Source organism: Heterocephalus glaber, unplaced genomic scaffold (genome assembly GCF_053883595.1).
Source record: "Heterocephalus glaber isolate CG9 unplaced genomic scaffold, H.glaber_assembly_v1.0 deba00001447, whole genome shotgun sequence".
NCBI classification, from domain to species: domain Eukaryota; kingdom Metazoa; phylum Chordata; class Mammalia; order Rodentia; family Bathyergidae; genus Heterocephalus; species Heterocephalus glaber.
The window spans coordinates 6,369,490-6,383,850 of record NW_028258299.1 but is presented as its reverse complement, the minus strand read 5'-3'; the positions used below and the strand labels follow the sequence as shown (position 1 = coordinate 6,383,850).

Genomic DNA, 14,361 nt, shown 5'->3' with positions numbered 1-14,361 from the left:
CACAGGTGTTCGCCACCATGCCTGGTTAAGGCAAGGACTTTAAAGGTTGGTTTACCATGAAGGGTCCTCTTGCCCATCCCTCTTCTAAGACAGAGGCCGGAGGGCAAATCTGATTCCAGCTGTCCAACAGCCGGTTTCTGCTTGGTGTCCTGGCCTGAAGATTCCACAAAGCCCTCAGAAACATCAGCTTGGAACAGCCGGGCCCCTGCCATCTACCTGTCAGGAAACAAACTGGGCAAAGGTCCAGGGAAGGGGACAGAGCCGGCCTAGCCGAGCCTGGCATTGCAGTGTCATTCTCTAAGTGTATTGTGACAGGGCCGGGATTTAGCTCAGTGGTGCTGCGCCTGCCTGGCAAGCGCAAGGTCCTGAGTTTGATTCCCAGTATCAAAAACTAAGTTTATTGTGACAAAGGTGACAAATAGGAAGACATAAAAAGAACGTTACAGTGACTGCCCAATACCCACCCCCCAACGTAAGAGGTGAAACATGACTGCCCTGCATGCCCCACCCTCCTGCCCACACCTCCCTCCAGACAAGCTGCACCCCAACTAGGTATTTCCTATGTTCTTGAGTCTCCCTCTCTGATGGTCCTGGGAATTGAACCCAGGGCCCTCTACCACCTCTACATCTCCACCCCTAATTTTTTTTTTTTTTTTTTGAGACATGGTCTCCCTATGTAGTCCAGGCTGGCCTCAAACTCGAAGCAATCCTCCCGCCTCAGCCTCTGAGTGCTGGAATTAGAGGTGTGCGCCACAATGCCCAGGTCCTTTTTTAGTTTTGTTTTTTTGGGTTTTTTTTGGTACTGGGGATCGAACTCGGGTCCTTGCACTTGCGCAGCAGGCAGCAAAACCACTGAGCTAAATCCCCGGCCCCCTTTTTTAGTTTTTGAGACTGGCGGCAACAACAAGTTGAGACAGGGTCTTGCTAAGTTGCTCAGGCTGGCTCTGAATTTGGAATGCTCCTGACTCAAGCCTCCCAAACAGCTGCCATTACAGGTGTACACCACTTTGCCTGGCTTTTTTTGGATACTAGGAATCAAACTCAGAGCCTCAAGCTTACCAGGCAGGTGCTGCACCACTGAGCTACATCCCTGGCCACACTGGCTTTTTTTTTTTTTTAAAACAAAGAGGAGAATTTAGGCTGGAAGAAAAACTGATTCAGATTTATTAAAACCATTGCAAACCTTTCTGCCCCCTGGATAATTGCGGAGTGTGGCCCAGGTGAGACTAAGAAGAGCAGGAAAAGCATAAGCACGATGTAGCTTTACAGAGCGGAAGGAAAGTGAATCTAGCTGCCAGGCAGTCTCCAAGCCCGCTCCTGCCGCGGCCACCTCCCCACCCAAGGCACAGCTGCTGCTGCCCCGAGGCGTGGTCCCCACTGGAGTGTCGTCTGCCGGTCCTGGCACAGAGCAGCGGTGCACTCAGGCGTTGTAGGAGGACGACGACACGCTCCCGCCGTGGCCCGTCCAGTTGGTGTGGACGAACTGTCCCGGCTTGGCCAAGAGTTCGTAGGTGTGGGCCCCGAAATAATCCCGCTGCGCCTGGGAGGGTGGCGGGGACAGGTGAGCGGGGACAGGGCTGCGGGCAAGCAGGGGGCACAGGGGCGGCCGCCGGCCCCACTCACCTGGATGAGGTTGGCCGGCAGCATCTCGTGTCTGTAGCCGTCGTAGAAGGACAGGGCGGTGGTGAAGCAGGGCATGGGGATGCCCGCCTGGACCCCGGTGCTCACCGTGCGCCGCCACGAGTCCTGTGCGAAGGCAGAGCCGGGTGAGCGGTCTGGGCGCAGGAATCAACTCCTGCCCCGCGCCCCGCTGTCCCCCGCTCCGCGCACCTGGCAGCTTTCCACAGCTGACCGGAAGAAGTCATCCAGCAGCAGGTTCTGGAGTTCCGGGTTTCGGTCGAAGGCGTCCTTTATCTTCCCCAGGAAGACACTGGATGGAGAGGGAAGGATCACCGGCCTCAGCCCAGCAGCCCCGCGCCTGGCAGAAAGCAAGGGAGCGGGCGGGGGCCACCCCCGAGAGGAGAGGCCGAGGGGGCAGCCCGGCCCCGCAGGAACACGGTCTGGGAAGTCCTCATGGAGCCGACCGTGAAGGGCTCCCTCAGCGCGCATGTGGGGTGGGCCCCTGGGCCCCAAATCCAGGGCTTCGCGTGCCGGACAGGACCCACAGGTGCACCCAGGCGACACCTAAGGCAGGGTTGCCCTGGAGAAGCAGCTGCTTCGCCGCGCTGTTCACAGAATTGGGACAAGAAGCGTTTCCTGTGTCCTGTACACTCGGTCTTGGCTGTGCTGGGGACCAGAGCCAGGGCTGGCTGGGCATGCGCAGCACCACTGAGCTCTAGCCCGGCCCTTGACCCCATCTTTCTGCAAGTATTTCCAGTCTGCATTTGGGTGGGGAAGTGACAGTCACGGAGGGCCACCGCGCAGGATGGGGGGTGGCAGGAACAGTCACCCCCAGGACTGCTGTGCGCCGCTCACCTGCGGATGATACAGCCCCCTCGCCACATGAGGGCGATGCCGCCGTAGTTGAGGGTCCAGCCGAATTCGGACGCCGCCTGCCTCAGCAGCATGAAGCCCTGCGCGTACGAGATGATCTTGGACGCGTAGAGGGCCTAGGGCGACAGTGACACCGGGACTCTCGAGGCTGCAGCTGGCGAGTGGCAGCTCCCCACCCACACCCCACAGAGACCACAGCACAGGGAGGGAGGCGGCTGGGAATGGGCAGGGCCGGCCGGGGACGCCCCACCTTCCGGATGTCCTCCAGGAAGGACTTCTTGTCGCCCCCAAACTGGGTCTTCTGGGGGCCCTTCAGCCTCTTGCTGGCTTGGACCCTCTCATCCTTCAGCGACGATAAGCACCGAGCGAAGACAGCTTCTCCTGCACGGAGGAAGCGAGGGCGAGGGTGACAGACAAAATGCCAGGTTCCCCAGACCCCGGGAAGGGGCACAGGCGCCATGGAGGGTCTAGCGGGCAGGAGATGCGGAAGAGCTCTATGGAGAGGAGAGCGGAAGCTCCAACCACAGGCCCCAACTTAACCCGAACCGCAAGGGACTCTCAGAAAACCTCTGCACACTCCACAGGCAGCGCGCTGAGATTCCACCTCAGTCTTCAACATGGACACAGGGATTCAAGCACCAAGATCAACTCAGAATTCAGAGGGGTGTTCGAGGGACAGTGAAGAAATAAGACAACTGTTCAGAATTACTCAGTAATGGCCATGAATTAAAATTTCAGTTTCAATTTAGAAGACTTTTTTATTTTGTTCACAGGATTTATCTCAGGACAGTTTTGTGGAGATTCATCTATATAGTTTTTTTGTTTTGTACTGGGGATCGAACTCGGGACCTTGTGCTTATGAGGCAGGTGGCGGCACCACTGAGCTAAATCCCCGGCTCATCTATATAGGGTTTTCACAGATTTTTTTTCCCCCCAGTACTGGGGATCAAACTCAGGACTTTGTGCCTTCAAGGCAGGCGCAGCACCACTGAGCTAAATCCCCAGCGCTTTTCTGTGAATTTTGAATTAGAAGACTTTTTTTTTTGGTACCGGGGATCAAACTTGGGATAGCAGGCACCGGAACCACTGAGCTAAATCCCTAGCCCCAGAAGACTTTTATTATTATTTTTGCTTGTTTGTTTTGACAGGGTCTAGCTTTGTAGTTGAGGTTAGCCTGGAACTCATGGTGATCCTCCTGCCTCAGCCTCCAGTGCTGGGATTACAGGGGTGTGCCACTACACCTGGCTCATTTTTATTTTATTTTCAGTATAGGGGATTGAGCCCAGGGAGCCCTAAACTACATCCCCATCCTTTTTATTTTGAGAAAGGACCTAAGTTGCCCAGGCTGGCCTTGAACTTGTAATGCTCCTACTTCAGCCTCCTGAATAGCTGGGATTAGAGACATGTGCCACCACCCCTTGCTACAGAACTGTTTTGTTTTTTTGAGACAGGGTCTCACTTGAACTCATTCTGTAGCCCAGACTGGCCTCAAACTTGTGATGATTCTCCTGCCTCAGCCTCTCAAGTGTCAAGATTACAGATGTGCACGAACACCCCTGGTTTAGTTAACAATTTATATAATTAGGATAAATTACTTTTCTTTTTTTGTCCAGACAAAATGGGCTGAAATCCTGGAACTAACCGAGGACCTACAGAGAGGATGCAGGCTGTGACCTGGAGAGCGTAAGCTGAGCTCCAAGCATCTCCGAAGCTGATATCCCCCTGCCCCACCCCGCCTGTTCTTCCTGCAGCCACACAGGCTGACTGAGCAGGAGGGAAGGAAGCTTCCCACAGCGATGCGGCCACATGAATGTGGCAAACCCTCCTTGTTGCCTAATGCCGCCTGCCTGGGGGAAGGGGACGAAGTCTCCACAGAAGAAGGGGGCTCTGCCAGGGACAGTGCCACGCTTACAGCACCTCAGTGCCTGTGAACAGACAGCTCACGGTGCCACCCAGATTAGCTCAGGGCAGCCAACCTCCTTCTGCACACCTGGGGCTGATGAGCCTGCTCCCCTCCTCCCCTGCCTTTCCACGCAAGGTGAGGCCAGGCTGACCAGGAAGTCCCAGCTAGAAGAGCCGGGATATGGTGGTGCATGCCCGCAATCCTAGCACTCGGAGACTGAGGCAGGAGAATCTCTGTGAGTTCCAGACCAGCCTAGCTACATGGTGAGTTCAAGGCCAACCTGCACTACACAGCAACGACAGTCTCTGACTGGAATTCAGTGAGGAATGCTAAATATTCCCAAGCTAAAACTGGACGGGAAGGCACTAAGCTCTGCGTGGCCGCACGGCCTGTGGTCCTAACCAGGCCACACTCCCTCCCTGCAGAAAGACCCTGACTTTTGCCCCGGCAACAGTCTACACACCCATCAGATCAGCACTCCAGAGGGACTCCAGGTCAGAACAGGGGACCGTGCCTTACCGATGAGGGTGACAGGAACGCCGTACTCCAGGGCGGAGATGGCCGTCCATTTCCCAGTGCCCTTCTGCCCCGCGCTGTCCCTGATCTTGGGCAGCAGATGTTGGCCATCGCTGTCTTTGAACTTGAGGATATTGGCGGTGATTTCAATCAGGAACGAGTCCAGCTCTGTCTTATTCCAGTCCTCGAATGCCTGTGGTGGCGGCAGAGGGACAAAGCAATGTCAGGGCCAGGCGCCTTCCGCAGGACACACTCCTCCCTGGCTCTGCTACCGGCCCCACCCGTGACCAGGGGCACAGCTGCCCAAGCACCTGGCGGGGGTGGGAGCGCAGGGTGGAGGGTGCGCCCCCTGGTGCCCGCCTGCTACCCTGGTGTTGCGGCCCGTGGCACAAACAAACCGAACCCCACACCCACTTCCATTTCTTCAGGACAGTCACCATGAAGCCTCAGGACTGCACCTCCCATGTGTTCACGTGTTAGATGAACAGACCGAGTATTATGTAAACCAAGCAAATACAAACAAACAGAAAAGCAGTATTTCGGAAACACACTCGAGACAGGAGGATGGATGCCAGGTGCAGTAGTGCACGCCTGTAATCCCAGCACTCGGGAGACTGAGGCAGGAGGATCACTGAGAGTCCCAGGCCAGCCTGGGCTACACAGGGAGACCCTGTCTCAACAACAACAAAAAACAAAACAGAAAGATAGGCGAATGGGGCTGGGGAGCTCAGTGTAGAGCTCTTGCCTGGCATTCATGAGGCACTGGGTTCAATCCCATGTCTTCAAGTGAAACAAATGTTTGCCTAATGCCACCGGGAAGAAGTGCTGACCATGCACTGCACCCAGAATATCACACGAGCCCTCCAGCAGACGGACAGACAGACAGGAAGTCTGGTGAAACGCTACCATGGGCCTGGGGGTGCACAGCGTTTACGGTGGGACCCTTGCCACATGTTGCAGGTTTACTGAATAAAATGCCAGTGAAATCCATCTGCTTCCGCCTTCGCTAACTCCTCTGATGAACCATCAAAAAGTCAGGTCTGGCCTGATCAGCAGGGAACACTCCCCACCCCGTGGATGGCCAACCCAGGGCGCCCCATGACATGGGCCAGAAAGCAAGCTCAGGAACCGGGCCGATTACCCCAGGACGCCCTGGGACTCTGCTTCATGGCCAGCTGTCCTACTTTATGGTCCCGTTACTGAGGGCTTCCCCTAATTCAGTCTGGGCAGGAGCGAGACGGCCCAGGGACGGGAAGGAGGGAGGGTGATTTCGGGCGCCGAGCTGCACCACGCCGCACCACGCCACACCAAGCCACACCGCGCCGCACCGCACCTGGGCCATGTCGGTGTGGCCCAGGCCCAGCACGTCCTTCATCAGCTGGTACGCCTCACAGATGAGCTGCATGTCGCCGTACTCGATGCCATTGTGCACCATCTTCACGAAGTGCCCGGCCCCCTCATCTCCCACCTGTGGGGGTGACAAATGAGGGCCATGAGAGGGAGGAGGGAGGACGGCGGGCCAGAGGTCCCCAGCCCCACACGATCCTCAGCAAGGCTTCCTTCCAGCCATACAAAAAAGCCACCAACCAGAAGCGAACACAGTATTTTCACACAACTCAGACCCCTGCAAGCTTTAGGCTTTGAGCCCCGCAGGTTTGCCCCCTACAGGTCCCCGGCCTCTCCTCACTGCTCCTCTCCCAGGCCCTACCACAAATTTTAAAAGTCCTCTTCTAGGGCCAGGGATTTAGCTCTGGTGCCACGCCTGCCTCACAAGTGCAAGGTCCTGAGTTCAATCCCCGGTACCAAAAAAAAAAACCAAACAAAGTCCTCTTCTTCCTGGTTACCACTTTTTTAGAAACCAGAAGTTATAATAAATTGGCTAATCACTTGTTTCTTTCCATATATAAAGATGCTGCAGTTGTTTCCATGGCTACAGAGGGGGTAAAATGGCCTTGCAAGGCATCTGGCTGTTCTCCCAGGCCCCGCTGCTGACGAGGCCCTGCCTCACATACGCTGGCCAGATGTAAAAAACAGAATAGCTGCCGAGTTTATGAGGGGCAACTTGATGAGGGTCCTCGGTGGTTACAAGTTACTCTAGCCTGTCATCCCAGCACCCAGGAAGCTGAGGCAGGAGAGTTGCCATGAGTTCGAGGACAGCCTGGACTACATAGGGACACTGTTTCCAAAAACCAAAAAACCAAAACACACGTGTTACTCTGAGCAATGGATTCTGTCCCTGAAGAGCTACCTGGGAAAGCAAACTACAAACTGTCCAGCGGGCAGAGAACCAGGGCACAGAGACGAGTCAGGTCCTTCATGCCCAGGCGCCAGTCTCGCTCCCGTCCCCAGGAGGTGGTGCCGCTGCCTGTGCAAGCTGGTGGCCTAGTCTCTCCTGGCCGTCCCGGCCTCCATGGACCCTCCGGCGCAACAGCAGTCTGACCTGGCCACACAGCCGCAGAGCACTGTGGCTGCCGGCGTCTTGCTTCACCTTCCTGTGGCTTCCATGTAAGCTCAGTGGTGCAGCTACGCTCTCAGGCCCATGGTTTCCGGCACCCTGAGCCCAGAGGCCTGGGACAGGCAGCCTGGCCTAATGGAGACCTGCAGGGTGAGCTGCTCTTTCCTCCTGATTTTACCCCAGTTCGTCTAAGAATAAGTCAGGGGCGCTGGGCTTTCCTGTCACCTACTGCTCAGGATCAAGTCCCTCGAGTCCTTCAGACTACAGAGACTGCTTAGCCTTCCCTGTCACAGCCTCTGCCGCTGTCACAGAGACTACATGGCACGCTGACCCTGGGGAAAGGCAGGCGCTGGGCAAGCTGCTGTGGTGAAAGCCGCCAGGCCATGGCAGCCCCGGAAGAAGGGTGTCTGTCCCTCGGGCCTCACACGCCCAATCCTGTCCCAGCCCCTCTGACTAGGATATAAAGTAAGTAAATCAGCGGACAAAACAGCTGATGTAACAGGAAGGCCAGGGGCAGGAAGAGTGTGGAGATCACCCACCCCACCCGTTTCCAGATCAGGAAACGGAAGTCCACCTGGGGAAGTGACCTGCCTGGAGAAGCATCGTGACAACGCTCTTCTCCCTAGGCCGGCCTTCTCCTCCACACACCCTAAGGCTGCAGCCACAGTGAACAGGAGGAGGCGTCTGGGAACCGTCAGGCCTTCTGCACTTCCAGCCCCTGCAAGCACTCAGCACCCAGATCCCAAGCATAGGGAGAGGGATTCTCCACCTCCACAGCAGAGCCCAATCCACCTCCTCCTCCTCCCGGCAGACAACACACCCCCACGTCCCCTCTGAGGCTTTCTCTAGCTACGATGGGACACTCAAGAAGTCTCGGTCGCCCCCAGCCTGCCTGTCTCATTATGGAATCTGCCTTTGAGCTGCGCTGAGGAGGGTGCCTTAGTAGCCCAGCATCTGTGCTCTGAACGGCCAGTCCAGGCCCACAGACACGGAGTACATGGGAGCGGCTGCAGGTCTCAGATTGAGGCCAATGTCACAAAGCCAACCACAGGGACCGTGGTGGCCTCAGCTCGGCTGTGCTCTCCATCACTCAGACAGGCTCACGATGCCCATGGGGTCACAGGGGTGCCCGGAACTTGCCCAGTCACAGCAGGGCTCTCCAGTCCCCACTTTGGCAGCGATGCTCTGGAAGATTGTCTTGATGTGCGGCCTGTGGAGGGAGACGGGCTCAGCTTCACTCAGTAATCGAAGGTTCTGCTTTCCGACGGGAGGCGGAAGTGCTCATTAAACTGCTGAGCACGCCAAGCTCTGATGGTCAACACCAGGCCTGGGCCTCCAGGTCCCCCTGGGCCTCAGGGCAGAGGCTGCCAACCACCTGCCTCAGACAACAGACAAAAAGGCTGGGCAGAGCGCATGCCAGCAGCTCAGCCCCTGGGAGGCTGAGGCAGGAGGATCATGAGTTTCAAGTCACTCTGGGCTATGGAGCAAGTTCAAGGCTGGACCGGACCATAGTGAGACTGCCTTGAAAAGCAAAACAAAAAGGCTGGGAAGAAGCATCAGGAAGCTGCAGTGGGGATGGAGCTCAGGGGTAAAGCACATGGGGCCCTGGGTTCTTTACCCAGCACCCCCCCAACCCACCCCCCGACACCAGAAAAACGTCCACTCTGGCCTCAGAATCAGCTGTGATCCCAGCCTGCAAGTGACACTGGTCCATCCATCTAAAGACCCCTGTGGTTAGCTCAGATGCAAGTCAGCAGGTGCGGCAGGTTCTCTACACCCGGTCCCAGAGACACAGCAGCGCAGCGGTGTAGGACAGGCCCCTGCAGAGGAGGAGCAGCCCCTTCCTTTCCTCCACAGCTCCGTTCTCCCACACCGCTCTGCCCACTGCTGACCAGGGGAGGCTTCTCCTCCATGAGGGTGCTACAGACACAAAGCCTCCCAGGGCAGCATGCTGGCCTCCAGGTCAGAGCTGTTTCCTTCTCTTTCCTTTGGCTTTTTTACTTTGCAGTTCTGGGGATGGGAATCAGCCACAGCCAGGCTCCCCTGCCGAGCCCCACCCCTGACCCCCATGTGCCATTTCTACTTCCGAAGACCAGTGGGAGAGAAGGGAGACCAGGAGGAAGTGGAGGCTGCTGTGGCCAGGGTTGCCATGGGAACAATAACTGCTTCTGAGAAGCAGGAAGGCTCCCTGCCTCTGTGCTTTAACTCACTGGAAAGAATCCTTGGCCTCACTGATCAGAGAGGTGATTTAAAGTCATCTTTCCAAATGGGGTCACCAGTGCCTGATGCAAATCTAGACGGTCTGGGAATCAAACTCACTCCAGCCTGTCCCTCAAAGGGATGCCTCCTTTGCTGTTTTCCTCTCGTGTCCTCCCTCTCCCTCCTGTCTGGCTCTCCTAGTCTCAGCACAGCTCTCTTCCCAGGTCTAAATCCTGCACAATCCACTGCTTGCATAGACTGTAAACTCGGATTCTCCAACCACTCCTACCGCCACCTCCTACACCTGACTCACCAGTTCCCCTTCCAGCACTTCCCCTTCACAGTGGCCCTTCCTCCTACACAACCCAGAGTGAAGAGTGTGAACTTTGGTTTTTCCCCTTAAGTTAAATACAATATTCCGCCTCATTCCCAGGCCCAGTCAGATTTTTGTGCTACTCAATTCTATGTTATTTTAGGACCACACCTCAGCCTGCAGAGGCAGCGCTGAGCCCTTACATTGTCCTACCCAGGACACCTTGCCCATCTTCCTCCAAATCTAAGGGCTGGCACTACCAGTCTCGGTGGTAATGGCAGAAAGGCAAGAGGAGCATGCACACTCATCTGATCCCAGCAAAAATGCCCAGATGAAAGCAGTGCCTCAGCCCCATGGCAAAGCCAAGGTGAAGACCTGCAGTGTAGCCGGGCCACTCACCAAGCCTCTCTGTTCCCTCCTGGCATGAGTGATGGGCCGTACCGGGCACCCTCCTCGCCACCACTAACGCCACTCCCCACAAACAAGATGCCCTTGGCCTTGAGGTCTCGACATCGTCTCTGAAGAAGAGAAAAACCAAGTCATGATGGCTCCTCCAAACACCAAATTCCTCACACGGAATGAGAGGAGGGGTTAGCCGGGCAGAGACACCACGGTGGACAGGCCTGACCCAGGGGCTAGGGGCCGATCACCCAACTCAGGTCTCTCCGGGGGGCAATAAAAACAATCGTTTCTCCTGGATGTTCAAGGCCCTTCCCTATTGCCAGAAGGAATAATAAAGGCAAACAGACCTTCCCATGTTCCCTGGAAAGAGCTTGCACAAAAAGACTCAATGGTTTAATACAAGCTTAGTGACTTGGTGTCACTCAGCACTTTGCAGCACGCGGGGGCATCCCTAGCTCCCAGGGCAGCTCCCAGGGCCTGAGGCAATCAAAGCAGGGTTCTCAACCACGTTAGACACAGACTTGGCAGGCAACGGTGGGGAGGGGAGGGTCGAGGTGAGCAGAGCCCCGGTGCTGGGCGGAGCAGCCAGCACTCAAAGCTGGAGGTGTGGACCGAGACCCCACCCAGCAAGGAAAGGCCCAGGGCCAGGCGACACAGAGCCAGGCCCCAGGAGAGCCGGCCTGAGGTCACAGGTGAGAGAGACGCTGACAGCTCTTGCTCGAGTGTTCCTGGGACCTGGAGGAATTGGGACTGAGGGACACTCACTGTGGTATCATGATACTCGGAATTCCCCCCGTCGATGATGATGTCACCAGTGTCCATCAATGGGACCTGCAACCAGACATGGGCATCAGGATGCCAAAGAGAGAAAGAACAAGAATTTATCCCAAATATGTATAGTCTGCGGGCATGTTATATTTGTCAACAACTCTGAGTGGCTACAGTCACACCTTACTTAAAATCTGTTTTTTGGGGGGGTTTTTTTGGTACCGGGGATCGAACTCGGGTCCTTCCGCTTGCGAGGCAGGCAGTGGAACCACTAAGCTAAAGCCCCGGCCCTACACCTTACTTAAAATCATAAGACAAGCCAGGAGTGGTGGCTATCCCAGTATTCAGGAGGCTGAGGCAGGAGGATCGCCACAAGTGAGGCCAGACTGGGCTACAGAGTGAGTTGAAGGCCAGTCTGAACTGCACAGTGAAACCCTGTCTCAAAAACAAACTCACAAAAACAAGGGATGCACAGACCCGGGATTTAGCTCAGTGGTTTCGCCACCTGCTTCGCAAGCACAAGGACCTGAGTTCCATCCCCGGTAGCAAAAAAAAAAAAAAAAAACCCCAAAAAACCCCAAAGGCTACACTTGCTAAAGCCTCAAATTGTTTGGTATGAAACTAAGTTACCAGTTCCTAGGAGTCCTTGAAGGGATATCTTATTCACATTATACAACTGTGAAAACTGCTAGGGCTGAGACAAGAGGAGTGTAAGTTCAAGGACAGCTTGGACTACACAATGAGATCCTATCTCAAAAAAATAAAAGGAACGAAGGAAGAAAATTATTGCTTTATAGCAATACTGAAAAAAAATGTATTTCTCAATTGGGACACAGCCAGGCACGGTGGCACACACCTGTAATCCCAGCACTCAGGAGGCTGAGGCAGGAGGATTGCTGCCAGTTTGAGGCCACCCTGGGCTACGTAGTTAGGCCTTGTCTCAAAAAACCAAAAAAAGGGGCTGGGGCTGTGGCTCAGTGTGAAGGCCATGGGTTTAATGCCCAGTACCACAGGAAGAAAAAAGCATTTAAGATGTAGGTGACTGGCATGCAAAAGGCTCTGGGTTCAAAGTCAAAACACAAAAACTAAAAACAGTGTCTGGGGGTGTGCTCAGCAGCAGTGTTTGCACCTGCCCCATATGCACATGGCCCTGGGTTTGATCACGCCAGGGAACTGTAAGAAAACTGTTTTGTTTTGGTGGTGCTTGGGATTGAACCCAGGGTCCTTGCACTGACCCACATCCCCAGCCCTTTTTTAATTTTTTGAGACAAGGTCTTGCTAAGCCCCATGTTGTCCCAGCTGGGCTCGAATCTGTGATTCTCCTGCCTCAGCTTCCCAGAGCGCCTGGATTGGTGGGCATGTGCCACCACACCACATATAGCTGTAAAATCTTTTTGAATAACAAAGACAGAGAACCCATTAATAGGTTCCTATTGTTCTAGTTCTTTTTTTGTTTTTGGTACTGGGGATCGAACTCAGGACCTTACGCTTTCAAGGCAGGCGGCAGCACCACTGAACTAAATCCCCAGCCCTTGTTCTGATTCTTATTGCTAATAAGTTCTTATTGAAAGGTCCCTCAGGTCCTGGACTTACTGCCACCCAAGGCTATGCTGTTGCCCAATGCGTGCCAGGCAGGTTACCCAACACTGACACGTTTAAGAAATTGTCCTGTCAAAGAGAACACTTCAGATCCAGAAACTGACAATAAAAATTCTCTGAAGGAGAACCGAGGAAGCACAGCCAGGAGCAGAGAGCCTCACCAGTTTCTCAATGAAGTCGTCCACGGCCTGGCCGGCCTTCACCAGCAGGATGACCCGACGCGGCTTCTTCAGCTTGGACACCATCTCCTTCAGGGAGTGTGCCCCCACCACCTTGGTTCCCTTCGCCTCGTTGGCCAAGAAATCATCTACCTTGGAGACTGTCCTGTTAAAGGCACAGACCTGGAGGGACAAGGGCCTCATTAAGAGATCTGGGACACACAAGACTTCCGACTGTGCACTCGGTAACAGTGACATGTCCATGTAGCCTCAGTCCCAGGGAGGGCGCAGGCCACCTCAGCAGGGAGACACAGGAACTGAGGCAAAGGCCATGTGTCCCCAGTGTACCTGCTGAAGCCTGTCACTGCTGGTTAGACCGCAGAACCAAACCCAGGAAGTAGCTGTTCCAGCAGGCGCTTGGTCTCATCTGGCTTCTACCTGACTGTTTCTCTCTCTCTCTGTGGAGCTGGGGATAAAACCCAAAGCCTCACACGGGCTAGGCCAGCTTTCCACCTTGAGCAGTGCCCCAGCCCCTCGTGTCCCTGATAAGCGGGGCATCTAAGCCCCTTTAGTGTTTAGAAATAACATTCAGAGCCTGCTGGTGGCCATGCCCGAGGTCCCAGAGACTCCCCAGGGACACAGGAGGCTGAGGTGGGAGGATGGCTCGAGTTGGGAATTGGGAGGCCACCCAGGGCAACAAAGGGTCATCTTGTTTCGAAAAAAAAAAAACAAGCCTGTTTTTCACTCTCCCAGATATCACTGGGCAACAAGTCAGCAGTCGCTCTACACGGCCCACTGGGCGCTACTTAAGCCTCCAACCTCACCGGAGACTCCTTCCTGCAACTGCAGGGACCACCCGGCCACACCCACGCCTAAGGTGGCTTCTTTCACAAGAGTGGCACCGGCAGCTTTGGGGTGCACGGGCAGGAAGGGTGCAGACTCCAGGGGCTCTCTGACGCTGGGCAGGTGCACAGCCAGGGCTGCGCAGGGCCGGAAGGGACGTGATCCCAGCACTCACCACAAAGCCGTGGTCATTCATGTTCAAAATCAAGTTCTGGCCCATGACAGCGAGTCCGATAAGCGCAACGTCAGCTCTGAGAGGCCGGAAAGAGAACAAAGCAAAATGTCAGCGCCCGGTCACTTCAGACACGACTGGGACGTGGTCGCCCCGCCCCCAATCTGCGCCAGGCCGCGCGGGGAACCTTGGCGCCCTCGGACGGACCCAGCCCGCCCATCGGAGGACCCCTGCCCCGCGAGCGGCCGCCCGAGCCTGCGCGCAGAGGGGCCCGGGAGCCCCAGCCGCGACTCCGCGCCTCCAGAGCCCGAGCGGGCTACCCGGGCCTGGGGAGGCGGGGAGAGAACCGGGGTCTGGCCCCAGCGCGGGCCACTCACTGGGCCATAGCGGCGGCGGGAGGAGTAGACCGAGACGGGCAGGACAAGCGCAGGAACTCAGCGCTTGCTGAGAATGCGGCGCCGTCGGACTCCCGCTGGCCTCCCCAGCCTGGGGCGGCTCCCCGCCACATTCGTCGGCGCCCGCCAATCGGAAGGGAGGGGC

The 14,361-nt window shown here is 56.0% G+C and overlaps 1 protein-coding gene and 1 long non-coding RNA gene across 3 annotated transcripts in view; one reads left to right on the top strand and one right to left on the bottom strand.

Moving 5' to 3' along the window:
• Nucleotides 1-6,732, top strand: part of LOC110345615 (uncharacterized) — a 10,756-nt gene extending 4,024 nt beyond the window's left edge. The window contains exon 2 of the long non-coding RNA XR_002389055.2: nt 4,107-6,732. This is a non-coding gene — a long non-coding RNA (uncharacterized LOC110345615). The remainder of the gene's footprint in view (nt 1-4,106) is intronic.
• Pgd (phosphogluconate dehydrogenase) lies at nt 1,142-14,361 on the bottom strand. 2 transcript variants are annotated; one of them, XM_004863605.3, is made up of 13 exons: nt 14,199-14,361; nt 13,825-13,900; nt 12,810-12,989; nt 11,047-11,112; nt 10,279-10,397; nt 8,508-8,577; nt 6,246-6,380; nt 4,916-5,105; nt 2,744-2,874; nt 2,476-2,609; nt 1,831-1,930; nt 1,624-1,746; nt 1,142-1,540 (listed from the first exon to the last, which is right to left on the bottom strand). In XM_004863605.3, exons 1-13 carry the CDS (start codon nt 14,327-14,329, stop codon nt 1,421-1,423), a joined length of 1,575 nt encoding a protein of 524 aa, XP_004863662.2. In that variant the 5' UTR covers nt 14,330-14,361; the 3' UTR covers nt 1,142-1,420. The 2 variants fall into 2 exon arrangements, with proteins under 2 accessions (XP_004863662.2, XP_087070582.1); XM_087214456.1 differs by having other exon boundaries at nt 7,959-8,577; nt 14,199-14,312.

Coding starts and splice junctions, on each gene's coding strand:
- Pgd (XM_004863605.3), bottom strand. CDS start 14,329: ATGTGGCGGGGAGCCGCCCCAGGCTGGGGAGGCCAGCGGGAGTCCGAC. Junction 12,990..13,824: donor TGAATGACCACGGCTTTGTG/GTGAGTGCTGGG, acceptor TTGTCCCTCCAG/GTCTGTGCCTTTAACAGGAC. Junction 5,106..6,245: donor GCCACACCGACATGGCCCAG/GTGCGGTGCGGC, acceptor CCGCCACCACAG/GCATTCGAGGACTGGAATAA.